The 27,685-nt window shown below is 40.0% G+C and overlaps 1 protein-coding gene and 1 long non-coding RNA gene across 41 annotated transcripts in view; one reads left to right on the top strand and one right to left on the bottom strand.

The window, feature by feature from the left end:
* PDK1 (pyruvate dehydrogenase kinase 1) overlaps positions 1-22,156 on the bottom strand; it is a 29,763-nt gene extending 7,607 nt beyond the window's left edge. For 2 of the 3 annotated variants that reach the window (XM_038584862.1, XM_038584864.1), the window contains exons 1-9: positions 21,952-22,156; positions 19,504-19,645; positions 16,566-16,637; positions 13,992-14,176; positions 13,595-13,690; positions 12,483-12,560; positions 10,884-10,960; positions 8,978-9,076; positions 12-122 (exon numbers count right to left, since the gene is read on the bottom strand). In XM_038584862.1, coding sequence (XP_038440790.1) covers positions 12-122; positions 8,978-9,076; positions 10,884-10,960; positions 12,483-12,560; positions 13,595-13,690; positions 13,992-14,176; positions 16,566-16,637; positions 19,504-19,645; positions 21,952-22,156 — 1,065 coding nt within the window. Of the gene's footprint in view, positions 1-11; positions 123-8,977; positions 9,077-10,883; positions 10,961-12,482; positions 12,561-13,594; positions 13,691-13,991; positions 14,177-16,565; positions 16,638-19,503; positions 19,646-20,972; positions 21,168-21,951 lie in introns of those variants that run through there. The other variant, XM_038584863.1, reaches the window with a different exon arrangement.
* LOC102153619 overlaps positions 1-27,685 on the top strand; it is a 214,301-nt gene that overhangs the window by 114,016 nt on the left and 72,600 nt on the right. For all 38 annotated transcript variants that reach the window (XR_005384697.1, XR_005384729.1, XR_005384730.1 and 35 more), the window contains 3 exons: positions 8,770-8,882; positions 20,851-21,279; positions 22,754-22,826. This is a non-coding gene — a long non-coding RNA (uncharacterized LOC102153619). The remainder of the gene's footprint in view (positions 1-8,769; positions 8,883-20,850; positions 21,280-22,753; positions 22,827-27,685) is intronic.

Below are 27,685 nucleotides of genomic sequence, written 5' to 3'. Positions count from 1 at the left end.
TGATCACATACCAGGGGCACAGCTCTGGACGTCTCAACACGAGGCCGGGGTGCCGTTGAGTACATGTAGTTGAAGAGTCTGTCAATTTTCCTCAAAGGAACACCACCTCCTCGGTCACTCATCTAAGGTGAGAGAGAATCATATCTTATAACCAAGTCCCATAAATAGCAAAACACCAATACATACTCATAGTATCGCAGTTTAACGGCTGACTAGAAAGTACTGCTTTTCTAAAGATTATTTCTCTATTTGAGAGACAGCACAGGAACATAAGCAGCAAGAGGGGCAGTAGCAAAGGGAGAGAGACAAGCAAACTCCCCACTGAGTGCAGAGTCCCACTTGGGGTTCAGTCTTGCAACCCTGAGATCATGACCTGAGCCAAATTCAGACGCTTAATTGACTGAGCCACCCAAGTGCCTGAGGAAAGTACTGCTTTTCAAAGCAAGTACCATGAAATCCAAGTTGTCAGTGTAAACATTTTCCTCACTGGTAGACTTTATAAAACTCCTCCAATATGCACAATTCTAATACATAATAAACTCCATCATACTACAGAGTCAGGGCTGTGGCTCTGCGTATTTACTGGTTGTGCCGAGCAGTACAGCAAACAGATTGGGGCATAAACTAAGTCTATCTGGGATGTAACAATAAATTTGTTATTCCTTTCTGGTGGGCGGTTTGGCAATCAGATTCAAAATACATGAACCCTTTGACCCAACAATGTTTATACTAAAAAAAATAATCAAAGAAGTATGCAAAGTATGTATGAGAATATCCATCACGGCACTGTGTAGAATAGCAAAAACTGGATTATAACCTAAATAGGGGACTATTTAAGTAAACTAATGCATATTCTAAAACAGAAAACCACTGAGCAATTAAATATAATGTAGAACTATATGTGGCAGCATGAGAGCGGTCCACAAAATATGGTTCAACAGCACAGACCCCCAGACAATTTTCTGGTGAGTTTACAAAGTACACTTGTCCTTTGTATTGTTCTAATGTCATTACTCAACTCAAATCATATGGTAGGTTAAATTTACTAATTTATTTAGACTATATTCATTCTGTTTTCCTTTACAGTTAACAGGCCCTTATTTTCCTAGTTATTGTACAGTTCACCTTCCCATCTACTACAGCTATTTTCCTTTGTCACAAAATCTAAATTGATTTTACTATCTGTAACATTAATATACAAACAAATCTGCTTCAATCTGTGTGTGTGGTATACATATATATGAATGAATGGTGCAGTAGATAGATAGATGGTGCTGAATGGCTAAAAAATCAATAGGCCATGGGTGCCTGGCTGGCTTCATTGGCAGAGCATCCAACTCTTAATCTCAGAGTCATGAGTTTGAGCCCCACATGTAGAGACTACTTAAAAAAATAAAATAAAAACAAAAGACTTCATCACAAATTAGTTTAAAAGAGCATTATTTAAAAAAAACAAAACAAAACAAAAAAAAACGGTCAGGGATCCCTGGGTGACTCAAGTGGTTTAGCACCTGCTTTCATCCCAGGGCATGATCCTGGAGACCCGGGATCGAGTCCCACATCAGGCTCCCCGCGTGGAGCCTCTTTTCCCTCTGCCTGTGTCTCTGCCTCTCTCTCTCTCTCTCTCTGTCTCTCATGAATAAATAAATAATATCTTTAGAAAAAAAAAGGTCAATTGGCTGGATGGCTTATTGTTGAGCTTTTATATGATCTTTAAATATCTTTACAGTATGCATATATACTACTTTCATAATGAAAATGACATAGGTATTTTAATTTTTAAAATAAAAATCTGCTTTGAAGTACCAGTTGAAGGCTTGCCTCTAATACATCTACAGTTAGATAATTACAGTATAAAAATATACAAAGACTTTAATCAGAACTTGTAATGTAGCGTGCTTGAAATTGTTCTTGGCTATGAATTCAAAGTCCAGGGAAGAGATTTATTTTTGTAAGATTAATAAAGAGCTTTGGGTATTTTCTGAGATCCATCACTTTGTTGATTATTCATTCTTTAATGTAATGCCCTCCTGCATATTTGCTGGTAACATGAGTAAGAAGTGTGGGTGCTCTGTAAATATTAAGTAAACAATATATTAGAATAGATATTAAGATAAAAAAGTAGACTTCAATAAATATTTCCTGGTTTCCCTTAACCTTTGGCCAGAAAGATTATAGCAATCTTGTATGAAACAAGAAGTGATTTCTAGCCAGAGGCCAGTATTAGAAAAACAAAATCAAGCAGAGAAGACAGGAGGTGACTTTGAGAAGCGTCCTCTTATAAGTGAAGGGGCTAAATAGGCTCTAAGAATATAGTTAAAAACTGAAAAAGTAATCTCCTTTCCTTTGCAGCCATAAATACAATAAACTGAAATCAGTAGATTTTTAAAGTGGTCAAAAGAGTTTCCAAGGGAATAGCAACAGAGGATATTATGCCAGAGGATGTGAGTTCTTTGGAAAAAAAGGAAAGTGCGATTATTCAGAGCGAGGAACAGAGAGTTGGTCTGTACAGATTTAAGAAGAATGGCAGTCTGATGACAAATATATTGAGAAAGACATGTGAGAATTAAACAAAAAATTTCTGATTAAGACAATTTGAAGAAAAAAGTCTAGAATCATGAGAAGAAGCCTATGTCAAGGAAATGCAGAGATTATGAAAGAGATGGATTGAATGGAGTAAACGTCAACAGAAAGGCTAAGAAAGAGAAGTTTGCCAATTATTTTTGAAGTTTTTTCTTTAGTATGTGAAATCACCACTTCTCAATGTCATCTAACCAGGAGTTGCCATCCATAACTTCCTGTTCCCTGTAACACTGGCCTCCCCAGGCTAATTCATGTGAATTTCAGGCCCAAGGGAAATGAACCACTACTAACTTGATGACAGCTCTAAGGGCGGATTTACTAACCCTGAAATCACCCAGAGCTCCTGAAGTCTCTTTCTCAAGAGATTTCTCGATGTCAAGTTTGTAAAATCACCAAGACATTTACATTTTAATTTAAAAGACATGTGGCCATAACACTTATGTTATTTCCAGAATATAACACAAAGACCAAACCTGAAAGAGCAACTAGAGTCGTATGCCAGAAAAAAACAATTCTCTCACAGGATTCTTAGAAGGGGGGGGGGAAGGTGAAAAATATCACAAATTTGAATAAGCCAGAAAATACAAAGACTATATAAAGACATATAAAAACTCAACTATAAGCCATCCTGTTGACTTTTTAATACATGTCATTCAGCACTAGTTCTCTATCCAAAGACATATGTTAAAAGCAGACCTTGATCCTGAAAAATCTAGTACTAGTGATGGTGATGTAAACTCTACTGAAGAAAATTAAAGCAAGTATTTAACAGAAGAGGTAACAGGAGCTGATGTAGTCATGTGACCTTCGATATGTGGGGGCAGAGCCTAATACAGGTAGGGCTTTTCTCGGGGCTTCAGGAACAGTCTGTTCAAGATCCTTATAAGCCTTTCTTATCTTTTTTTTTTTTAATAGCTTTACTGAAGTAATTCACATACCATAAAATTCAGCTATTTAAAGTGTGAAACTCAATAGTTCTTAATATATTCATAGATATGTACACCCATCACCATAAATTTTAGAATATTTTTATTACTTCAAAAAGAAACCCTGGATTCTTTATTGGTCACACTCCTAAGCAACCACTACTGTTTCTCGTCCCTATACACTTGCCAGTTCTGGACATTTCATATAAATAGAATTGCATGATATGTGGCTTTTTGTGATTGTTTTCTTTTACTTAGCGTAATATTTTCAGTGTTGCAGCAGCCATGTTGTAGCAGGTACTCGTACTTCACTTCCTTTTATGGCCCAACTATATTCTATGTCTATACCACATTTTATTGATCTGTTCATCAGCTGATGGACATTTGGGCCATTTCCAGTTTTTGGCTATTATGTATAATTCTGCTATGAACCTTCATGTATAAATTTTGAATATCACATTCCTTTTGGGTACATAACTAGGAATGGAATTGCTGGGTCATTATGAAACTTCCTTGACATTAAAGAGATGGAATCCCCAAACAAAGCCTGTCCACCAACACAGGACAAGTCTCTGCTAAGTATCTAAGAACTCAGTGAATCTTCATCCATGCTGCAATGGATGACCACAAGTAAAAGTTTTCTTTTTAGCTACAGACCAATACGGGCAAGCACATGAAAGACAAAACAAAAAAAAGTTATGAGAAACACCCTGCTGTAGCACAACTGAGGTCACAAAGCAGAAGACATGTGGGACTTATTTTGAATCAAGTAAACCTTAACAAGCAAGTAGCTGACACATAACTAACCAAAAAATAGACACACATTAGCATCTGGGCTGGAAAAAAAAAGTGATGCATTCCTATTACATTTTTAGCAAACAGATGGCATTTGCCATATATTTATTTGTATGTCACTCTTTTTAAATGAACAGCCAAGAGAGAGAAACAGAAAAAAGAAATTCTGAAGAAACAGTATAGAGAGTTAAGGCATATTAATTTTTTTAAAAAACAGCTATTATTATCCTCAGAGTGATAAAAGAAGATAAAACTAAACAGGATACTATAAAAAGGAATAATAAAAAATAAAAAGTTCCTGGAAATTTATAAGATAATAGAAACGAAAATTCAATAGAAGAGTTGGGAATTCAAAGTTGAGGACATCTCACAGAGTGGAATGAAAAGTTTAAAAAGATAAAAAGCAGGAGAAAAAAGATAAGAAAAATCAGAGGATCAATTCATGAAGTCCAACATCCTCCAAACAGGACTATCAGAAAATGAAGCAGTAGGGAAGAAAGTACCAAGGACACAGTGGAAATTCTAAAGGGCCCAGCTCAATGAGTAAGAAAAGACCCACACAAAGTCACATCATTATGAAATTTCAGAACAGAGCTGAAGAAAAGATCAGCTAAAGAAAAGCTTTAGTTAAAAGAGACAAAACAACAAAACCTGACACTTAAAACCGGTCGTATACAAAGGAACAGGAATTGGAATAAGCATAAGTCTTCTTAAAAGGAATAGCGGGAATGACGTCAGCAAAAATAGTGGAAAAACGAAGTCTCTCATTCATTAAAACACCAAGAAAAAGGCAAATAATAATTAACTTTGTTTAGAACTCTAGAAATTAACCAAAGGCTTACAGCAATCTGAGGAGCAATTACTCAAGAAAAACAAGGGACTCTGTGGTGTTTTAACTCGGCTTATTCCCACCCTCACCCCCACTCCCATAAATAACATGGAATCAGAATGGAACTGATAGCCCAGCAGCCACTGGGTAGGCTATCTTTCTTTGACTTGATTCTGCACTCTCCAATGCAAAAAGTCTTGTATGTGCCCACTTCCCATCCTCAGAAGCATTTGTCAAAAACAATTAGAGATAATGGACTAATTTGAAGGCTCCCTAGGGCAGTGTACAACAATTAAGGCAAACAAGAGACTAACTAAAAAGTGTAATAGGAAAAGCTAGGGAATGAGATGTCTTTAGGGGCTTAGAAAAGCTCAAGGATATCCTGAGAATCCAGAAGGTCATGTGTATGCCCAGGGCTATGTTCATGTTCAGGAAAGTTTTCATCTCTGACTGACCTTAAGGTTCTGTACACATAGGACCTAAGTCAGACTTGTCACCTGCCTGGCTGAGTGTTGAAGGTGTGGCCCAATATGCACATGGAGTCCCTTTACAAAGACTGTGAGATGGCAGGCATTGAAGAAACTCTCAGTCCAATCATCATTTGACCACTAAGCTAACCAAGTAAACTTCAGTGGCCATACACATTGAAGAATACAAAGAATGGTGTAGGTGTATTTTTTGTAATTTTTTTCTCCTCTCTTCTTTAAAAGACAAATTCAGAGAATAACAATTATAAACTTAATGTAGATGAACATACAATGTATAAAAATGTATGTTTCAGAAAGTAACAGTACAAAGGATGGGAATGGACCTATCCAGAAACAAAAGCTGTGTATACTATTGAAATTAAGTTGATATTAATCTGAACTAGGTTGTTATACATAAATTAGAATGTTAATTTAATTCTGGGACAAGCACTAAGAAAATAACTCAAAAAAATATAATAAAAGGAACAAGAAGGAAATGAAAATGGTACACCAGAAAATATCATTTTAACAAAAAAGGCATCCATATTAAAGAAATAAAGAATCAAAAGAGACATAAGAGACATACACAATAAGTGATAAAATGGCAAATATAAATTCTACATTAGTGGTAATTATGTTAAATGCAACCAACTTGAACACTCAAATTAAAAGATGGACACTAGCCGGGTGGATTTAAGGAAAAAAAGTATATTCGGGATCCCTGGGTGGCGCAGCGGTTTGGCGCCTGCCTTTGGCCCAGGGCGCGATCCTGGAGACCCGGGATCGAATCCCACGTCGGGCTCCCGGTGCATGGAGCCTGCTTCTCCCTCTGCCTGTGTCTCTGCCTCTCTCTCTCTCTCTCTCTCTCTCTCTGTGACTATCATGAATAAATAAAAAAATTTAAAAAAAAAAAAAAAAAAAAAAAAGGAAAAAAAGTATATTCTAACCATATGTTAGGGACACACTTTAGATTCAAAGACACAAACAGGGAATGCCTGGGTGGCTCAGTGGTTGAGTATCTGCCTTCAGCTCAGGTCATCATCCTTGGGTCCTGGGATCGAGTCCTGCATCAGGCTCCCCATAGGGAGCCTGCTTCTCCCTCTGCCTATGTCTCTGCCTCTCTCTCTCTCTGTTTCTCTCATGAATAAATAAAATCTTTTTTTTTTTTTAAAAAAACAACAAATGAAGACACAAACAGGCTGAAAGTAAAATCATGGGTGGGGGCACCTAGCTGGCTCAGTTGGAAGAGTGTGCAACTCTTGACCTTGGGGTTGTGAGTTTAAGCCCCACATTGGGTGTAGAGATTACTTTAAAAATAATAAAATCTTTTTTAAAAAAAAGAAAGCAAAATCTTGGAAAAAGATACACAGAAACAGAAACCGAAAGAAAGCTGGGATGGTTATACAAATATCAGAAAAAAATAACCTTAAGACAAAAACCATTAACCAAGACAAAGAAGGACATTTTGTCATAAAAGGCCAATATAGCATGATAAGACATAAAATCATAAACATACATACACTTTAACAACAGAGTTCCAAAATATATGAAGCAAAACCAGAGAGAATTAAAGGGAGAAATAGACAAGTCACAATAATAGTTGGAGACTTTAATATCCCACTTTCAAAAACAGATAGGACAACAAGATAAAAGATCAACAAGAAAACAAGATCTGAACAACACTATAAACCAACCAGGGCTAAGTACTATCTAGAGAACACTCTATCCAACAACAAAATATACATTTTTCTCAAATACACATGAAACATTCTCCAGGATATGTAACATTCTCCACAGACCATATGTTAACCACAAAACAAGTCTCAAAAAATGTAAAAGGACCAAAATTATACAAACAATATTTTCCGGCCACAATGGAATGAAATTAGAAATAACAGAACAAAATGTGTGAATTAACAAATACATACAAATTAACACACGCCTAAAGAACCAATGAGTGAAAGGAGAAATCACAAGAGAAATTATAAAATACTTTGAGATAAACGAAAATGAAAACACACCATAAAAAAACTTACAGGATAGAAAGCAGTATTTAGAAGGAAATTTATAGCTGTAAAAGGTCACATACGTTTATTGGTTTTGTTTCTTAAATTCCACTTATGAGTGAAATCATATGGTATTTGTCTTTCTCTGACTTATTTCGCTTAGTATAATCCCCCCTAGCTCCATCCACATCGTTGGAAATAGAAAATTTTCTTTTTTTTTGGATGGCTGAGTAACTGAATTATACACTTTTAAAATAAGGAACAATAGATGCCTTCAAAATTCTGCAAGATGATTATTTTCAATCTAGAATTTCATGTATGAACCTAAATACTAGGAAAATAGCAATTGAGGCTGCATTGGGGAGGGAAAGTGCTCTAAAAGAGCTAATTCCTCAGCTACCCTAACAGAAAGCTAATATTTGCTGTTAACAATTTTTATATTTCAGAAATAGTGATATCAGAATGCTACTTAAAAATATACCAGTAGGGGCACGCCTGGGTGGTTGAGTCAGTTAAGTGGCTGCCTTTGGCACAGGCCATGATCTTAGCGTCCTGGGATCGAGCCCCGCATTGGGCTCCCTATTCCAAGGGGAGCCTGCTTCTCCCTCTCCCTCTGCTGTTCCCCCCACTTGTGCTCTCTGGCTATCTGTGTCAAATAAATAAAATAAAAATCTTAAAAATATATATACACCAATAAATCCCAGAAAAAATAGCTAAAAGACTGAGTAATGACCCATAAATTAGGCCAGGAACTAATGTATTTGACTTTATACTCTTTGCATTTATTACTTTAAAACAAAATTTAAAATGATTAAAAAATAGAATCATCATACTCCGAGAAATTGGACTATCTGAACAATGCAGTGGAAAAGGCCTGGGGTCAAGGAGCCTGATTTCATGTTCTGTGGTCTTTATTTGCTGTGTAATTATGAGCTAATCACTGTGTCTTTGTTTCCACATCTGTAAAAATCAACAGTAAAATTACCTGTGCTCCTAAGAGGTTTTATGAGAAGCAAATGAAACAACATAAAAGTAGATTGAAAAACATTGTTTAAAAATGAAAAAGTATGTACTATCTATATAAGACTGTAAACACCCAGTATTTTAAAGTATACTTATCAAAGTGGCTATTCATGATTACTGTTAAATTTATCTGTCTTCAGGATTTACTTTTACTTGAATCATCTGGATTAAGGAACGGAATAGAAACAGACTCAGGGGAGAATTTCCATAATCTGCCAGATAAATGAAGGAATGTGCTTATTAGTTATTAGAGGTAAGATTTCTTCCTCCTAAGAGTAAGTTATGTGTTCAGAAAATTATGTGCATGCCTGTACATCAATTAAAACAAAACAGCCAGAAAGCATTTACCTTCACAGTCAAATCCTCATTACCCAGTGTGATGTGGACTTGAATAGGAGGGTAAACGCCTTTGTCAGCATGGTGTTCCATCGTTGCTCTCATCGCATTCTGAAATACATTAGGGTTCCACTCAAAATACAACTTTAAAAAAGAGAAACAAATTATAAATTTCAATATATATGCACAATTTGAAATTTAAAAATGTTTAATTTGTTGGAAATATGCCAAAGTATCATAATTCTTATAATTATATTTAAAGAATTACTTAAAAAATTATTGTCCATTTTGGAGGACTTGTGAGACACTTTGATTTAAAGATTTCAACTAAATTCTATTTTCCAAAACCAGATATCTCAACACTTTAACTGGTTTACATTGAAGCCGAAATTGTATCCAAATACTTTTATAATTTAGAAGATAACAAGCAAACCTCATTTTTGAAAAAAGTTTTGTCTTTATTTTTAAGAATCATTTTAATTGCCATAAATCACTTTGAGGGGAAAACAATTTTTTCATTTAGTATTCACAGCAATGGTCTTATTATGATGTAGAAACTAATCTAATTCACCACTAATTTGAAACTAAGGATATTTACATCTTAAAACTCTTGATCAATGCCTAAAGGATACACAGTGTACAATGCCAACATATTATAAGCACTAAAAGATAACATGACATGTAGCATTGGAGTAGAAATTGATAAAACTAGATATGGTTAAAAGGCAAAAATGGGACTGCATTTGGAAATAAGAGTGTGTGGCCCTAGTAACATTTTATACTCTTTGCATTTATTACTTTATTACTATCAAAATTGAGTGTCCCTAAGGAGAAGATGCTATCATCTCTACCAAAGGCTATTTAAGATTAGGCTCCAGATGAAAGCCGTTATTAATGACATTATGTAAAATCTATTATATAATATGGTAATATTTCTTATATTAAGCATCATGGGGAATAACATCCTTAGTAACTTAAGTTTCAAGGAAAAATGAATTTTAATCCTTTAAGTGCCAATTGCTTATTTATTGAATCACTTTGAAAAAGATTTTTGTCAGACATTAGATATGTTCTTGCTATCCTAGAAAAAAGCATTCTTGAACTCTCTCTGTTCTAAGACATTCAGTCAGACTTTCTGTGTTTCAGTGTATTTTTCTTTTTCATAAGCACGTTGAAAGCCACCTCTGCTCTTTACTAGTTTGCTGCTGGCTGAAGACATGGTAACTAAAGTAAGAGAGATTACACAGGCTTGATTTAGGGTAGTTATTTTCAGCCACAGGGACCTGTACTCCTCATCACTCACTTTTCTGTCAGCAAGTGTCATAGGTGTGTTATTGGGGGGGAAAGTACTCCCAATGTTTCTAGCATAATTTTAGTTTTCGAAATTTTCTTTGTAAAGAGCAAATATAATAGCAAAAGCCCTGTAAATCAATATAAATGACTTTCTCAAAAAGTCCCACAAACATATAATAGTGGGACTCTGTTCTTTTAAAGGTGGAAAATTCAGAATCATTCTCCTAAATATTGTTTTGTAAAAATGTAACTTTATTGAGCACCTACACTGAGCTGCCATTGTACTGGACACCTTCATAATAACCTGGAGAGTATTAGACTCATTTTACAGAAAAAGAAACGTAGCCTCAAAAAGGTTGGCTGATTTGCCCAACGTCACATGCAGATTAAGTGGCAGAACTAGTATTCAAACCCAATCGGACTTCCAGGTGTGCAGCTTACCACTGCACTGAAGTGCCCATCAGTGTGGACAAAAGGCAGATCTCCAGCAATGTGACATGACACTGAGCATGAAATGACATCTTTTAGTGAAACTGAGGAAAACCCGTAGAGTACTTCACTTTCAGAGCAGATCCCTAACCTCGGGAAAGGACTGATAAAGGTTATGTAATACTATTTTACAAACCTTGAAAAGTTCAAACACCATGTGATAGAGATGGGATGGTACATAAACCACTTGTATTGGCTGTCCTGGTGATTTTGCTATAGAGCAGAAGAGAAAAATATAAAAGTACAGAGAGATGTACTTAAAGCATTTTTAAGAATATATTGTGTAGTGATGAAAACATTTACTATGGAGGATAATATTATTTGGGGGAGAACTGTCACCCCAGTTCTTCACTGTATTAGGGTTTGACCCCATAGTCACATAGATTTATAACTGATGGTGACAACATGAGTTTGCAGTCATTTTTGTGACCCTGCATAACCGTCTAGCCAACCGAGCTTCCCATTTTCTCTGTGACAGTGAGTCTTTTTAAAGGACACTCAGCCTTAAGGTCAGAATTTTACTTTCCAAAATGAAAGTGTTAAGGTCTATATGTTCCATGGTCCAACTCACATAAATATACTATTTTTTTAAAAGTCATTTTTAAATAAGCACTAAAATGCTTAAAATGGTTCACCCCTGTGGAATGTTTTTGTTTTATTTCAGGCATTTCTATGTATACAGATCTGAATTAAATTAAGCTAGCATCAATTTATCAAGGGATATGAATTCTACATTCAAACATTTTATTAAATTTAGAAGCCCAGCTAGGGATGCAGTGGCGGGGACGGGGGGGTGGGGGGGGCAGGTAGTATGTAAAACAGAATTTTTAGTAGATCAAAGGAGTAAGACTCACCATACCTTAGAATTCTAATTGATCCAATAAATTGGACTCTCCTCTGAATAAACCGCCCCGTGGAAACATGGATGGGACACCTGGAAACTGCTCACAGTTCAGGTTCCTAAACTATCATCTGTGCATTGTGATTCTCTACTGAATGGTATTGTTATGAAACAAAAGAGTTAATATGGCTTTAGAAAAACACGAAGCAATTCTATTTTCAACTGAGGAACTTCTTCCATTGCGCTTTCACTATAAGGTCCAGAATACAGCTTAGGAAAAGCCTGTTTAATTTTATTCTTCTTAAAGGGTCGCCTTAACTTAGTAACTGTTTTTCCCTCTACCAAACTACCCCACCCCTCTGAAACACAGTGAGACTTATCAATCTCCTTCCAAGACATCTGAATTTTTTTGTCCAAAAGGCCCTAGTCAGGGTGCAAAGAGCATCAGAGATAAATGGATTTTCCAGCAGATGAGCATCTTTCTTTCCTCCTTACACACCTCCTGTCTTTTTACTTCCTTAACAATAAAAAATGATTCATTACTCAGGAAGTCGATTCTTAAGGGGTGAACTCTACATTATTGAAGTGCCTGTAACAGTCAAATGTAACTAACCAAAAACAGAAACAAAAATAAGGAAAGAATCAACATTATCAATTAGATATAAACAAAATGGGGAAGAAGTCAAATGCATTTCAGACAGAATCCAACTAAATTACACACACGCACACACATACACACACTCTCTTAACATGATTTTCTCCCTGAGCTTTGATATTCAATAAAGAAGTTGATGAAATGCCCTTTTATATTAAGACATATCTAAATTCTTCTTATCATTCCTTCTCAGATAATCACAACACTGTTCATTGAGGAAAAGACATCATCGGGCTTACCATTTAATTCTTCAAGTTCTAGTTCAGGAGAGTTAATATAATACAAATCACACAGACGCCTAGCATTTTCATAGCCATCTGGTGTGAATCAAAACAAAAAAAAGCATTAAAATAAATTTACTTCTATATCATGCATTAAGATGGAAATAGTACTGATAAATGAAATTTTAACTATTATAGAAGAAAATACACTTTAATAATCTAGTTTGGGGAAGGTCTTCTTAAGTACGACATGACAAAACCTAATAGCCATAAAGGAAAAGCGACAGATATGATTATAAGAAAAAAAAAAAACATCCATATAGAAAAAGACACCATAAAAAAGTAAAAACAGCAGGGTGAAGAAACTACTTACAATACACATAACAAACATGTAGTTTGAAAGTTTAGGATACAGACACTTTCATTCATTGTTTGGTATCTTTTTGGAGGTATCAAAATTTTAAATGCATTTTCAATGTTTTAAATTTTAGGAATCTTACTTTCTAAAATACTAGCAAAGTCAGCACTTATCTAAAGATGTTCACTGAAGTTTTGTTCGTAATAAAAAAATGAAAACAACCTAAATACCCAACAACAGAAGAATGGATTAATACATTCTGATATACCCATTAAGCCATTCAAAAACCTGAGGTTTATCCATATGTACTGAATGGCTATAAACTTGTGGGTATGATGGCTATAAACTTGTAGAAAAATATACATACAGTACCCCCATCTTCCAAAAACAAACCATGTGAGACCAGCGATTACATATGTTCATGAGTATATGTGGTATAACAGAAAAAAGTATGGAAAGATGCAAACCAAACTATTATGAATTATGGCTCCTAGCGTAGGGTATTAGAAAGGGGGAGGGGGGAGCTTGAATCTTTTTGAAGTGTAACCAACACCCTCATATCACTATACTTTGCCTTAAAAAAGCATTATATCAACAAAATATTCATCCGACACATAATATACAATAACATTATAAGATCAGTCTCAAATCCATACATATTTGCTCCTAACATTTTGTCTCAGGATATAAATAACTGTTTTAATAGCAAGAAATAACACTCAGCTATATTGATTCTTGTATCCTTCCTCAAAGGAGAAATATAACTATTTACCTTTAATAACTTCAACTACATCGCAGTTTGGATTTATGCTTCCAATGTGTTTTCGATGAGCTGGGCTTCCTTTGCCTTTTCCACCAAACAATAAAGCTATCAAAAAAATAAAAATAAAAAACAAACAAAAAAATAAGCTAAACTCTCTATTGCCATTTACCAGATTTGAATATGGTTTCTCCAAATGGTACCAAACAGTAGAACAGATATTTTCCTTACACATAAACATAGTATTTTACATTCCATAAAAATACCTCCTTTGTAGGGCAGTCTGTGTACTCAATAAGCAAAAAAAGTAAAATTAAATGTTTACTAAAAGGAAGTTTCCTAAATAAATTTAAAATATGCCAACACATTCACTTTATTTTGCTTCTTCTCTTGACTTCTGGAGACTTACAGTGCTGATTGAGTAACATTCTAATTGAAATGCGACTCATGTAGAAGCGATCCAAAAAGTACTGAACATTCTGGCTGGTGACAGGATCCACCCCGAAGCTCTCCTTGTATTCAATCACACCCTGCGCCATCGTGGGAATAACATCGTTGTGTCGATTCCTGATCCGAATCACAGTATCTGTAAAGCTTAAAAAAAAAAAAACAAAAAAAAAAACTATCTTGTCAAAACAGCCAAATATTTTGACAAGTGAATTTAATACTAAAATCTAGGTTTAACTAACTTATACTAGGCAAGAAATCCTCATTTCAGTAAAAAGAGCATCACTTATTTAAATATATTTCAGATCATAAATATGTGTAACATATGACAGTACAAAAACTTTCAAAATAAAACTTTTAAAACGTGATTATTTTCTTGGAACTCCTAAAAGCGAGGCTGCCAAAAACATGATCCTAACAGTGTTAAGGTTTTTTTTGTTTTGTTTTGTTTTTTTTAACCATTATCAACTAAGATCATCTGAGCACTCCTTATGAGGACACTCTTCCAGGGACCTTCAGCATTACAAGAAGACAGAATGCTTGCTTCTAGGGAACACATGCTCTGTAAGGAATAAAGATGAATAAGCCAATAAAGCCTGCCTGTTTTAGAACTATTCCCTATGGTTCCAAAAGAGAAAGAACCATTGAGAACAGAAAAGTGAAAGAAATTCTAATTCCATTGATCCTATAAGTTCAAAAATGGTAGAGAAGAAAAACTGACTGTTGTCTTAAAAATTTTCAAGGCACCCAGCCTTCCCACTTCTGTCATTTAAAAGGTATTACTGCATGGTTAATTTAAAGAACTAAATAAAAGAGAAAAGAAGCCTTAATCATGAAATAACAAAATCTACCTTGTAACATACCCATGGGAATGTACACTTCTGAATGAGTGCTTTCCCATTCATAGTCATCATCTTGAGCACTATTAACTTATTCCAATGATACTATCATGGCTCAAAATATTTTTGGAATTCCTAGTTTGTAATCTGCTTCAAAACCAAACTCTTAATCCAAAATACAAACAACAAAACTCAAAAACAACAAACGACTCATCATTTCTAGTCAGCCTTTCTTTTTTAATTTTTTTTAAATTTTTATTTATTTATGATAGTCACAGAGAGAGAGAGAGAGGCAGAGACATAGGCAGAGGGAGAAGCAGGCTCCATGCACCGGGAGCCCGATGTGGGATTCGATCCCAGGTCTCCAGAATCGCGCCCTGGGCCAAAGGCAGGAGCCAAACCGCTGCGCCACCCAGGGATCCCTCTAGTCAGCCTTTTATTTCACTTCTCTCAGCCTTTTATTTCACTTCTCTCTTTTTAAAACCCCCAAAACTGTTATTCTGCTTGACTGCTTTCCTTATTTTTTAGATTCAGCTCTAACCATTTTCAGAAGGTTCTGTAGCATAACGCTTATTTTTAAGTAAGAGGGCATGGGTTCAAATCCTGATCCTACTACTAGCTGGCTATTTGATTTTAATGCTACCTTAAGTTTCTTAACTTTCTGTGCACAGACAGTATTAATTCAATAGCATTGTTTTAAAGATTAAATACACAGTGTGCTTCATACCTAGGCATAGAGTAAATCCTTGATGTTATTTTCAGACCAAAACATGTTTAAAAAGTGAAATGTTGCCATCATCTTTAGAGACAGTAACAAAAAAAGTGTAATAAACTCTGAGGACAGACAACAAAAGAAGTGGTCTTCAAGTTCTGAGCAATGTTCATGGGAATAAGCAGATAACTGCCTGGGAAGATTACCTGGGTTTATTAATGCTGGTATGGTGGTTATTAAATTGGTCATATTACTTCCATTATTTTACAGACCAGAGGTCATAAAGTGAGACCCACAGATATGTTTTTATAAGCCTTCATTCTTTAAAAAAAAAAAAAAAATTTAATTTGCTGCAATCTTTAAAATTGGGAGATTTTACATTAAAAGTCTATACTTGGGGCACCTGGGTGGCTCAGTAGTTGAGCATCTGCCTTTGGCTCAGATTGTGATCCTGGGGTCCAGGGATAGAGTCCTGCATCAGGCTCCCCACAAGGAGCCTGCTTCTCCCTCTGCCTAGGTCTCTGCCTCTCTCTCTCTGTGTTTCTCATGAATATTTAAATAAAATCTTTAAAAAAAATTAAAAATCTAAACTTACTGCTTTTCTTTAAACACACACAAAAATCAGACAATCTAGATGGTGTTTCTGCATTGGCAAGGATTGGCTGGAGCTCAAAGAGGAATGCGCTGTCCAGGTTGAAAGATCTCACAGGTCCCCTATTATCCAAACGGCACCGAGGCCACATCTAGATCATCGCACTTGAACTGTGTCATGTCTTATATTTACTGATTTACAGTATTTGCCTTACCTGTATGAGCTGCTATAGACACGTATACTATAATATGTTCTGAAGTGGAGAGAAACTGACAGTTAATTTCCCTAAAGTAACCCAATAGCAAGCTTAAGCTCAGTACATTTATATTTTTCATATGACGTTTAAAGAATATAAAAATTGTATTCAGAATAGGGTCCAAATATTGTACTCACTCATAAATAGTTTTAGCCTCTTCAGCACTTTTGTCTTTAAATTCAAGAAGTTCCTGAAGACTCTGGATATACCTAAAATGCAAATCAGTAGGGTAAATTTGTTCTTTTATATTTTGAAAGTTCAATATTGTGAAAATATAAAAAGGTATTTTTAGTATCTTTTAATATAGAATAGTGCTACAAATTATGGTTGAAGTAGGATTTTTAGACCCATTTACATTTAAGCAAAGTGCCTGGCACAAAGTAGCAGAAGTTTCATTTTCTCCTAAAAACATAGGTTAAATCTGATTTAAGAATTTTAAGATTTTGGGGCGCCTGGGTGGCTCAGTCTGTTAAGCAGCTGCTTCAGCTCAGGTCATGATCTCAGAGTCCTGGGATGGAGCCCCACATCAGGCTCTCTGCTTATCCAGGAATCTGCTTCTCCCTCTTCCTCTGTCCCTCCCCCTGCTCATGCCTGTGCTGGTGCACACTCTCTCAAATAAATAAATTCTTTCCAAAAAAAGAATTTTAAGATTTCCTACTTCCTTTTATATACTTCTATACTCTAAAATAGCTTTTCAGCTTCTTAAATTTACCACCATACAGTATAAATGCTGACTGTCACGAGAACTGAGTCTGTTACCATTAACTACGTGATCTGGGGCAAATGATTTAACTTGTTTTAGTTTCAGTAGAATGTGGAGGCCCATCCACCTCAGTCTAACTTAAAATCTGATTGTTAAAATCTCATACGCCTTACAGGCCTTTAGTGTTTTAAAAAATCTTTAATTAGTTGCCGTCTTTCAAAATTGGGAGATTTTTAAATTAAAAATCTAGACTTGTATGAGGCACCTGGGTGGCTCAGTTGTTTAAACATATATCTGCCTTTGGCTTTGGGTCCTGAGATCAAGCCCTCGCAGGGAACCTGCTTCTCTCTCCTCTCTCATGCTTTCTCTTGCTATCTCTGCACTATCTCTGTCTCTCTCAAACAAAATCTCTCAAAAAAATAAAATAAAAAGATTTTATTTATTCATGGGTGACAGAGAGAGGCAGAGACATAGGCAGAGGGAGAAGCAGGCTCCCTGTGAGGAGCCTGATAGGGACTTGATGCCAGAACCCTGGGATCACGAGCCAAGCCAAAGGCAGATGCTCAACCACTGAGCCACCCAGGTGTCCCTAAGTAAAACTGGGTTTTTGTTTGTTTTGTTTTTTCACTCTAGACTTGTGGCTTTTCTTTAAGTACACAAAAATCAGCTGATCTGGACAGTGTTTCTGCATTGGCAATGACCAGCTGGAGCTGAAAGTGGTTATCCTTTAGAAGCACATACTCTCCAGGTTAATAGCTTATGTCCAGTCAACAAATATTTGTTAAAAGCCTATAATTTACCACATGGTTCTTTTAAACAGAGCTGAAGCAAAACGAAAGTCATGAAAATGTAGGTTTTTGATCTACCTAACGATTCAAGGTGGCAAATGGCCTGTTAAGGAAGGAGCAAAATGAGGAAAGCCAAATGACTTTCTCAAGGTTATGCTGCCAAGCACAATGGCAGTACAGGGCCAGAGCTGAAAACACTTCACTATTCAGTGACCTTCGATAATATAGGGTCTGCTTTGGCTGCTCTGTTGGCACTTTATCTACAACTGTCTTTAGTAGGCATTCAGGGGCAATGAAAATGTTTTAAAACTCTGTAAATCCATATGTTGGTTTGAAAAGCTGTTCTTGACAAGCAGCGTGCCTCTCCGCAGTCCAAAACATTCCAAAGATTCTGGTATTTGCTTTAACTCATACGTTTCTCTTCACTGGCAAGAAAAACTATGCTCTTTATTCAAGAGATAATTGAGCACCTACAACATTTTAGGCACAGATCAGATTTCAAAATGCAGCATATTCTATTTTTAATGAAGAATTTAAAAAACAAGAATAAGCTTCCATAGAAAATTATATGTTCTAATTTTATATTCCATCATAGTTCCTAAACAAATGTTTCTTCTTTAAACCACATTTATAGTTGTCCCGTATTTGAACTAGATAGCATCTCATTATCACATATTATAGCAGTCATACTGCTTTCGCTTGTTTTTTAAAATTGAAGTTTCATCAGTTTCTCCTATAAGCTATGATACCACAAAAAAGCACTAAGATCTCCATGAATCATAACTGGGAAAAATCTTGCAGCTAATTTTTTTTTCTACTTAAGACTCAATTCTGGTAAACTCTTTTGTTTGAAATGGATAATGCTTAAGAGTATAATACTTTGAAATTAGTAACATTAAAAAAATAAAATAAATTAGTAACATTAACAAAAAAGGCTGTATTTAAGCGACCGCATATGTATGCACTGCCACTGTCATTTTTTAGAACAGAGATCATAGTTTCTTATATGATTCCACTAACTTCTAATTATTTTTAAATGGAAAAAAGATTTTAACTTTCATGTTTGATCAATATAGTTAAATAAAATAAATTTGGTTTGTTAAAAATACATATACACACCCTTTAATACATTTTATCATTCTGACTATAGCACGATAGAGCAGAAAGAAACAAATCGGGGCTTGAATCCCAGCTCCCCGGTACTGCCTTTGGCAAGACACCTGTAGGTGCCTCAGTTTCCTCATCTGTAAAATGGTGATAATGCCTAATGGGCAGAGTTGTTGAAGGGATTAAAGGTCCATCAATACATGGTAGATATTTATTATAACATAACATCCTGCAGATTCAATAACATAAACCGTAAATTTAGTGTGTTTATTTCTGTGCAGTTCTGAATTTTTTTTTTTTTAAGCCAAGGAGTGGTAGAATCCAGGATTCAGGGAACAGGCCCAGACATACCCAAAAGAAGAAGAAATGCTCTTACTACCATAAGATTCCATGGAAGAGTAAAAAAAAATATTTGCTTTCACCTTCAGTAGAGTCTATAAATCCACTGAAATTGCAAACACGAGATAGGAATCTTACCAGCTTTGTACCAATTGAACTGATGGAGTCCTGAGAAGATTATCTGGAAGAAGACTTATTTCTTTCATTATATTTGCCAATCTAACAGGTAGCTCTTGTCGCAGAAACATAAATGAGGTCTTTTCACAAGCGTTCATAGATCCTAAAACCAAACACGGTGCGAACAGCAGTAAGTAGAGGCCATAAGGCAGTAGAAGCCAGAGACAGGGAGAAACAGAGGGAGCTACTGGGCAGTGTCAGAGTGCCAGCATCACCATGATGCCAGGGAAAGGAAGAGGAGGCAAGGGACAAGATAACCCTCTGGAGGGTTGTGAGGCGTCCTAAATGGCCTTCTAATTCCTGAAGGAATTGCTTTGTAGAGTGATAAAGATACTTTCCCCGTCTGTCTCCATCACTTGCACCCTTACTGGGATCATCTTAGACACAAGGCAACCTGAGCAAGTCTGAGCAAGGTGTGGAGTCTAATTAACAGTAGGACCTGCCAAAGCCTATCCTATGTAACCAGTTGCTGCTACTATTTAGAAAATCTGTTTCCTAACTCTGGGTTTTTAAAGAAATGAATACCTAAGATAAAGAGAGAAATTTTGTCATATGCATGGGAACCACAATAAGCAAGACTCGGTGTAGAGGAGGGCTTTCAGGCAATAGAAAACAAAAAATACCAGGGCCTGTGCAGCGACCATCTTCAAGCTTCAAAGCCCTGCATTCCGCCTCCCTCCCCTCCCCGCCCCCCACCCTCACCCCCGCCCCCCATTCAATTGTCTGATTCCTGGAAAGCAGCCTGCTCTTCTTTCACTCCTATCAAGACGCTAAACAGAGCAGTTGTAGAATAGCCTTTGGCAAGCAGTCCCATTTAAAGTTGAACAAAAAAGTCATGTTATTTCAGCAATGCATTTTAAACCTGAGAATTTAATCTTGCTGTTTTAACAAGAGACAACCTTAGAGAAAACCAGACTGTCCATAGCAGGAATGATGGAATGAGAGGAAAACATTCTCTTGTGAAAGTTTAAGGGCATACTGTGAACAAGGCCAAATTCACCCCTTCATCAAACTATAGTCATTTTAAAGTAAATACAAAAAAACCGAGAGGGCTTTGCGCCAAAAAAATTTTTGGCCCTGTGCACCATAATTTTAAGATAAAGCTGCCAGCTATGCTGGTATCTTTTGAGCCCACTAATGACCCATTACTGACTTAACAGTACTCGCAATGCAGAAGATAAGTCTTGCTACTGATGTTTTATGACCTTCCTGGCTTATTGGTTTTCCCTTTCCCCGCTCAGCACCCTCACATGAGAAGTCAAAAGTCTAACTTTGCCATTTCTCTGCAATCTGTTGCATCCTTTCTAGAGAAAATCAGGAAGCGTCCAGCCGAGGAAGAGGAAAAGTGGACAGTCGCTTCTGCAGAAAGGAGTGTGGCAATCGCCACAGCGCTTGTGCTCACGCACTTTCTGCGTGTGCTGGAGACTTACTTGCTGATGATGAAACGAATGTGCCGCGGATGGAAACACTATTAAGCAAGTGGCAAGGAAAACATTCTGTGAAACGCTCGGGCCAGTTATAACCTGCCTCCCGTCTCATCACGGAGGTTTTACGCAATCGTTTATCATCAGTCTGGAGAGTCGGAACACGACTCCGGGAGGTGCCACTCGGCAGCCCCGGGCCGCAGCCCTGCGCTTCCGAAGGGGCCCGGCGGGGGGCGCGACCCGCACACGTGCGCTGGGGGGCGGGAGGTCCCCGCGCCCGCGGCCCTCGGGGTTGGCTTTGCGACGGTACGAGGTGAGGAGGCTCACGCCCCCAGGGGCTCCTCGGGCCCCCGCCCGCCCCGGAGCGCGAGGATCTGCCCGCAGGGGAGGAAGGAAGCACCGGGTGGGGGGGGGAGACGTTAGGGAGGGGGAAGGTTAGGCAGGGGGGTCGTTAGGGAGGGGGTGCGCGGGGGGGGAGGGGGAGGTTAGGGAGGGGGGTGCGCGGGGGGGAGGGGGTGCGCCGGGTGGGAGGGGAAGGTTAGGGAGGGGGGAGGTTAGGGAGGGGGTGCGCGGGGGGGGGAGTAGGAGGGGGGAGGTTCGGGACGCGGGTGCGCGGGGGGGGAGGGGGACGTTAGGGAGGGGGGGGTCGTTAGGGAGGGGGTGCGCGGGGGGGGAGGGGGAGGTTAGGGAGGGGGGTGCGCGGGGGGGGAGGGGGACGTTAGGGAGGGGGGGTCGTTAGGGAGGGGGTGCGCGGGGGGGAGGGGGTGCGCCGGGTGGGAGGGGAAGGTTAGGGAGGGGGGAGGTTAGGGAGGGGGTGTGCGGGGGGGGGGAGTAGGAGGGGGGAGGTTCGGGACGCGGGTGCGCGGGCGGGAGGGGGGCGGGCGCGCGCAGGGCCGGGGCCGGGGCCGGGGCCGGGGCCGGGGCCGGGGCCGCGGTGGCCCGCGCAGGGCCGCGCACAAAGGCCCGAGGCCCGGGCCGCACTCACCGAAGTCGAGGAACTGCTTCATGGAAAGCGGCGACGGCGAGAAGCGCGCGTAGAAGTCCACCTGGCCCGGAACGCCGCTGTCGGGCGCCGGCCCTGAGCCCGAGTCCGAGGCGAGGCTGCGGCCGCCGCCGGGGCTGGCCGTCCGGAGCCCGGAGCCCGAGCGGGCGCAGGCGGCCCCGCGCAGCAGCAGCCGCGCCCGCCGCATGCCGAGCCCCGCCGGAGGAGCCGGGCCGGGCCGCCAGGTCGCCGCTCCGCGCCTCGGCCCGGCGCTACGTGAGGGACGTGGCGACCCTCGGGGGCGGGGAGCGGCTGTCACCGCCGCGGCCGCCGCCCCCCTCGCCGGAGCCCGGCCCCCTGCGCCGCTGGGCGGGACCCGGGGCGGGAGGCGGGGCAGGGGCGGGAGCGCGCGGGCGGGGGGGCCGGGCCGGGGCGGGCGGGGCGGGAGCGCGGGGGCGGGGTGGGGGCGGGGGCTGCGGCGGGGGCGGGGCGGGGGCTGCGGCGGGGCCGGCAGGTGCGCCCCCTCCCGCGCGCTCCGCGCCTCCCCAGCCTCCCGCGCCCGTGCGGCTGCGGGGCCGGGGCCTTCCGGAAACTCCGCGGCGAGGGAGCCCCGAGGTCCCGGGGGACGCCGCCGCACCCGGAGGGCTGCCGGATCTGACCCTTGCCGAGCGGGGGCACCGGCACCGGCACCGGGGGGCGTAGCCCCAACGGCCCGCGGCGACTGCAGACCCAGACCTGCGGCTCTCGGCGCGGACGCCCCGGGGCCCCGCCCCTTGATCGACTTTCTCTTTAACTGTCTTGGCAGCCCCACGGTCTGGCTGTTCCCTCCTTCCTCTTCTCCACTTTCCTCGATTTAGGACGGGGCATCTCTGGATATGGTAAGTTGAAGATGCATTTAATGCACTTAACTGTCCAGCGGCGTCGCGTACTTAGTCCGGCCAACCCGAGGCGTGCTCAGAGCGCTTCCTTCCATTCGCCTGCGGTTGGGCAAAATCGTCAAACACAAAGCCCATTTTATAGTAGCACGGGCTTCATGGAAGTACTGCACTGAAGGTGAAACACGGAGTGCTGGTACCTGGGTGGTTTACCCTGGTGATTGTAGGGCTCGGCTGGAGTTGCAGCTGCTGCTGCAGGACCACAAGAGTAGCGTGCCGCGCTTCAGCTCGCTTAGGAAAAGACCAGAAGTCAAGGTATGATTCACACTGAGCGGGTATCGCTTTTGATCCGTTGTAAAGTAGAAAAAAATCATTAAGTTCAACTATTGGAAGTCAGGAGGGAATTGCAAGACTAGACAATTTTTTTTAAAGATTGTATTTATTTATTCATGAGAGAGAAGCAGAGACAGGCAGAGGGAGAAGCAGGCTCCATGCAGGGAGCCTAACGTGGGACTTGATCCGGAGACTCCAGGATCAGGCCCTGGGCCTAAGGCAGGCGCTAAACCACTGAGCCACCCAGGGATCCCCAACAATTTCTTGTAATGGTGAAATTCCCTGCAGCTGCAAAGGCAGCCATCTGTGCTGAAAATCACCACTGCTGTCTCTTCTTTCCACAGAGACTTCCCCATCTGTCCATCCCCAGTGCCTTGGCATGTCTTAGATGCAACAAGATTACTTTTTCATGGGTAGTTTATCAGCAAAATATGTATACATGTGTATCACCAGCAGTTACCGGTCAAGAATAATTCATTTCTCCGTGGTGGTCAGGTCTTGGGTTGTATAAAGATATGATATATGTAAAGGAGATGATAGTCTCTCTCTTTTTTTTAGGGTGTCTTAGTCCCACAAGTGTAGCCTGAAGGAGAAGAGTGCCCACCTGGAAACAGGTGTAGGTAGTTAAGGGGATGGGTTGACAACAGCACCTGAATATAGTTTCTGAAAGTGGTGCCTCTAACAGGTTTTTCAGGTATCTGTTACCTTGGTTGTTGTTACAACTTTGGTGAAAATATCTTAGAGGAAGCAGGATGAACATAAGACCAGGAGATGTGTAGAGAAAGTAAGGGTGGTATCTGTATTATATGTTTGCTGTTCCACCAGGCATGCTGTGCCCTCCAAATCTGGCTTTTCTTCATCCCTTCTGTGAATGTTTGCTAAATGCCGACTGTAGGTACCAGGTAATGTTCTGGGTGGCTGGGAATAAAGCCAAATAAAGCCATATGCAATTCAGATAGGATCCCATATTCAGATACGTCTGCACTTAGAAAGCATATACTATAGGGTCAGACGTGGGAGAAGAATTTTACACCATATCTTCAAAATATTAGAGCACCTGCTCCATGAACGGATTAGATTTGTTCCGAGTGGCTCAGACAGCTGATGGAAGACTTAGGGACAGAAACTATAGGAAAGCGGATCTGACTCACACATGGAAAAACTTTGGATGGTTATATAGTCATTTGACTACAAGCTGGCAGCCTTAGAGTCCCAAAGGGTCCTTGTCAGTCGTGTAGAGGACAGTTAATGACGCTGCAGGGAGAATGGTAGGAAAGCAGTAATGAACAGAGACTCGCTCCTGGTTTCAAATCCTGACTGTGCCATGTACTCGCCATGTACTCACTCTGTAGTGTTGAGGGAGTTACTTAACCTGAGCTTCAGCCTCCTTATCTATAAAGGGGGACTGTCTCCCTGGGTGACTGTGATATACATGATATAGCTATCTGGGCATAATGCCCAGGACCTTCTAGACCCTCGAGTAACGGCATCTATTTTTTTCATCATCGTTGCTGTTTTTGACATTATTTCCTTATCCTAATAAGGATGAGGCTTTATCAGAATCACTCATACATGTTTGGCCTAAAGCCAACTTTACCAAAGGTTTTGGGGAAAGACAATTTAAAATGAAATATTAGCCATCCTTAAAATCGTCTCTCAATCATTTCTACAACTCTGCTCCAACCTCCTGTTTGGTTGCGTTCCTCCTCCTTCCTTCTAGATTACTTCCTGAGCTCCAAAATCTTAACTATCATCATAATATATTCAGCTCTCGCAACACCTGTTTGCAACTCTGCTGCTTTCCACTTGAGCATGTGGAGGTGCTCAGCTGAATAGTAACTTCTGTGGAAGCACAAAGGCCCAGCAAACACCTTGAGATTTATTTTAGCAACTTCGTTCTCCCAGAAATCAGTCCAACTGTTGCTTTTATTTTTTAAGATTTTATTTATTGAGACATCTGGGTGGCTCAGCAGTTAAGCTCCTGCTTTCAGTTCAGGGCATGATCCTGGAGACCTGGGATCCAGTCCCACATCAGGCTCCCTTCATGGAGCCTGCTTCTCTCTCTGTGTCTTTCATTAAAAAAAAAAAAAAAAACGAGTTGCGGCGGGGTGGGAGGTGATCATGGAGCAGAGGGAGAGGAACAAGCTGACTGCACGCTGAGCCACACAGGGGGCTGGATCCCATGACCCTGAGATCATGACCTGCTCTGAAACCAAGAGCCAGTTTGGTCAGTCAGCCCAACTGACTGAGTCACATAGGTGCCCCCCAGTCCAGCTGTTTAATAAAATGTTTTTTCTTTTCTCCAAAGTATATTCACCAAACTTCCACCCAATATCCAGAGAATAATATGAAAATACATTAAAAAATGGTATCAACATTTTGCTTTTTGGTCAAAGGCTTAGTGTCCAGAAGCAGGAGAGAACATTAGATTTTTTTCCCCCAGGTGTCTCTTAACATGATGGTTGTTAAGATTATGGTAAAGATATCTTAGAAGAAGCAGTTGTAGGGAAAGGAAAAAAAAATGCCCTTCCCTATCAGGTTTTTCCAGCTGGTTTAGGAATTAATTTGACAGGAGACAGATTAATAGAAAAACCCAAGATTTATTATGAGCATATGGAGACCCAATAATGAACTTGACACCCCAAGAAATGACCAAGGCAGGCAGGTTTTACACATTTCAGACAGAGACAATAAATTTGTGAGGAGTTGACAGGATAAAGAAAACATGTTCCAGAGCTTTAATTAGTAAGGAATTCTAAGAATTTGGGCTGAGGTTTAGATTAGTACAAACAAGATTTGTTTCTACTGTTTTAAAGTCCCTATCTCTGGTGATAGGGATGTCTTTTTACTTCTTAGTATAGGGAAGGTACCTTTCATATGGAAGATTTGCTTCCTGCCTTCAGGGGGGACAGGGAAGATCTGTCCTCGCCCCAGCTGTTTCTTCTTCTTCTTCTTTTTTTTTTAATTGGAGTTCAGTTTGCCAACATATAGCATAACCCCCAGTGCTCATCCCGTCAAGTGCCCCCTTCAGTACCAGTTACCCGAACCCCACGCCCACCTCCCCTTCCACTACCCCTTGTTCGTTTCCCAGAGTTAGGGGTCTCTCATGTTTTATCTCCCTCTGATATTTTCCACTCATTTTCTCTTCTTTCCCCTTTATTCCCTTTCACTATTTTTTATAGTCCCCAAATGAATGAGACCATATGATGATTGTCTTTCTCCGATTGACTTACTTCACTCAGCATAATACCCTCCAGTTCCATCCACGTTGAAGCAAATGGTGGGTATTTGTTTCTAATGGCTCAGTAATACTATCCATTGTATGCATAGACCACATCTTCTTTATCCATTCGTCTGTCGATGGACACCGAGGCTCCTTCCACAGTTTGGCTATTGTGGACATTGCTGCTATGAACATTGGGGTGCAGGTGTTCCAGCATTTAACTACATCTGTATCTTTGGGGTAAATCCCCAGCAGTGCAATTGCTGGGTCGTAGGACAGATCTATTGTTAACTCTTTGAGGAACATCCACACAGTTTTCCAGAGTGGCTGCACCAGTTCACATTCCCACCAACAGTTCAAGAGGGTTCCCCTTGCTCCAGGTTTTTCCTCTCCAGGAAAAAGGACAGTCTCTTCAATAAAGGGTGCTGGGAAAATTGGACAGCCACGTGCAGAAGAATGAAACTAGACCACTCTCTTTCACCATACACAAAGAGAAACTCAAAATGGATGAAAGATCTAAATGTGAGACAAGAATCCATCAAAATCCTAGAGGAGAACACAGGCAACACCCTTTTTGAACTTGGCCACAGCAACTTCTTGCAAGATACATCTATGAAGGCAAGGGAAACAAAAGCAAAAATGAACTATTGGGACTTAGTCAAGATAAAAAGCTTCTGTACAGCAAAAGAAACAGTCAACAAAACAGCCTACAGAATGGGAGAAGATATTTGCAAATGACGTAGCAGATAAAGGGCTGGTATCCAAGATCTATAAAGAACTTATTAAACTCAACAGCAAAGAAAGAAACAGTCCAATCATAAATGGGCAAAAGACATGAACAGAAGTTTCACCAAAGAAGACATAGACATGGCCACAAGCACATGAGAAAATGCTCCGCAGCACTTGCCATCAGGGAGATAACAAATCAAAACCACAATGAGATACCACCTCACACCAGTGAGAATGGGGACAATTAACAAGACAGGAAGCCCTAGCACTTTCTTAAGTAGCTTGAATTCAAAGTAAACAAAATGCCTTTGTGGCTCATTTTAGGGTGGCCTGCCCTGGGCCCTGCAGTCCCCTCTGAAACTTCCCTGGAAACTTCACGTATGAAAAGCTGATCTGGTGATTGTGGAGAGAGAAATGAGTTAGCCCCAGAAACAGATCAGTCCAACAAGATGTCCGTGCTTTATTTATCTGCTGAAAATATTAAATATTTTAACATGTTTAAGTTAGGCATTACTTGTCCCATTTGGTTTACGCGAAAGCAACATTGTTCACCAGTGACTATGTAAGCTCCTCCTCT

The sequence above is a fragment of the Canis lupus genome, chromosome 36 (assembly GCF_011100685.1).
Source record: "Canis lupus familiaris isolate Mischka breed German Shepherd chromosome 36, alternate assembly UU_Cfam_GSD_1.0, whole genome shotgun sequence".
In the NCBI taxonomy this organism is placed as follows: domain Eukaryota; kingdom Metazoa; phylum Chordata; class Mammalia; order Carnivora; family Canidae; genus Canis; species Canis lupus.
Note: the sequence above shows the minus strand (reverse complement) of the source record. Positions and strands in the feature narration are given on the sequence as shown.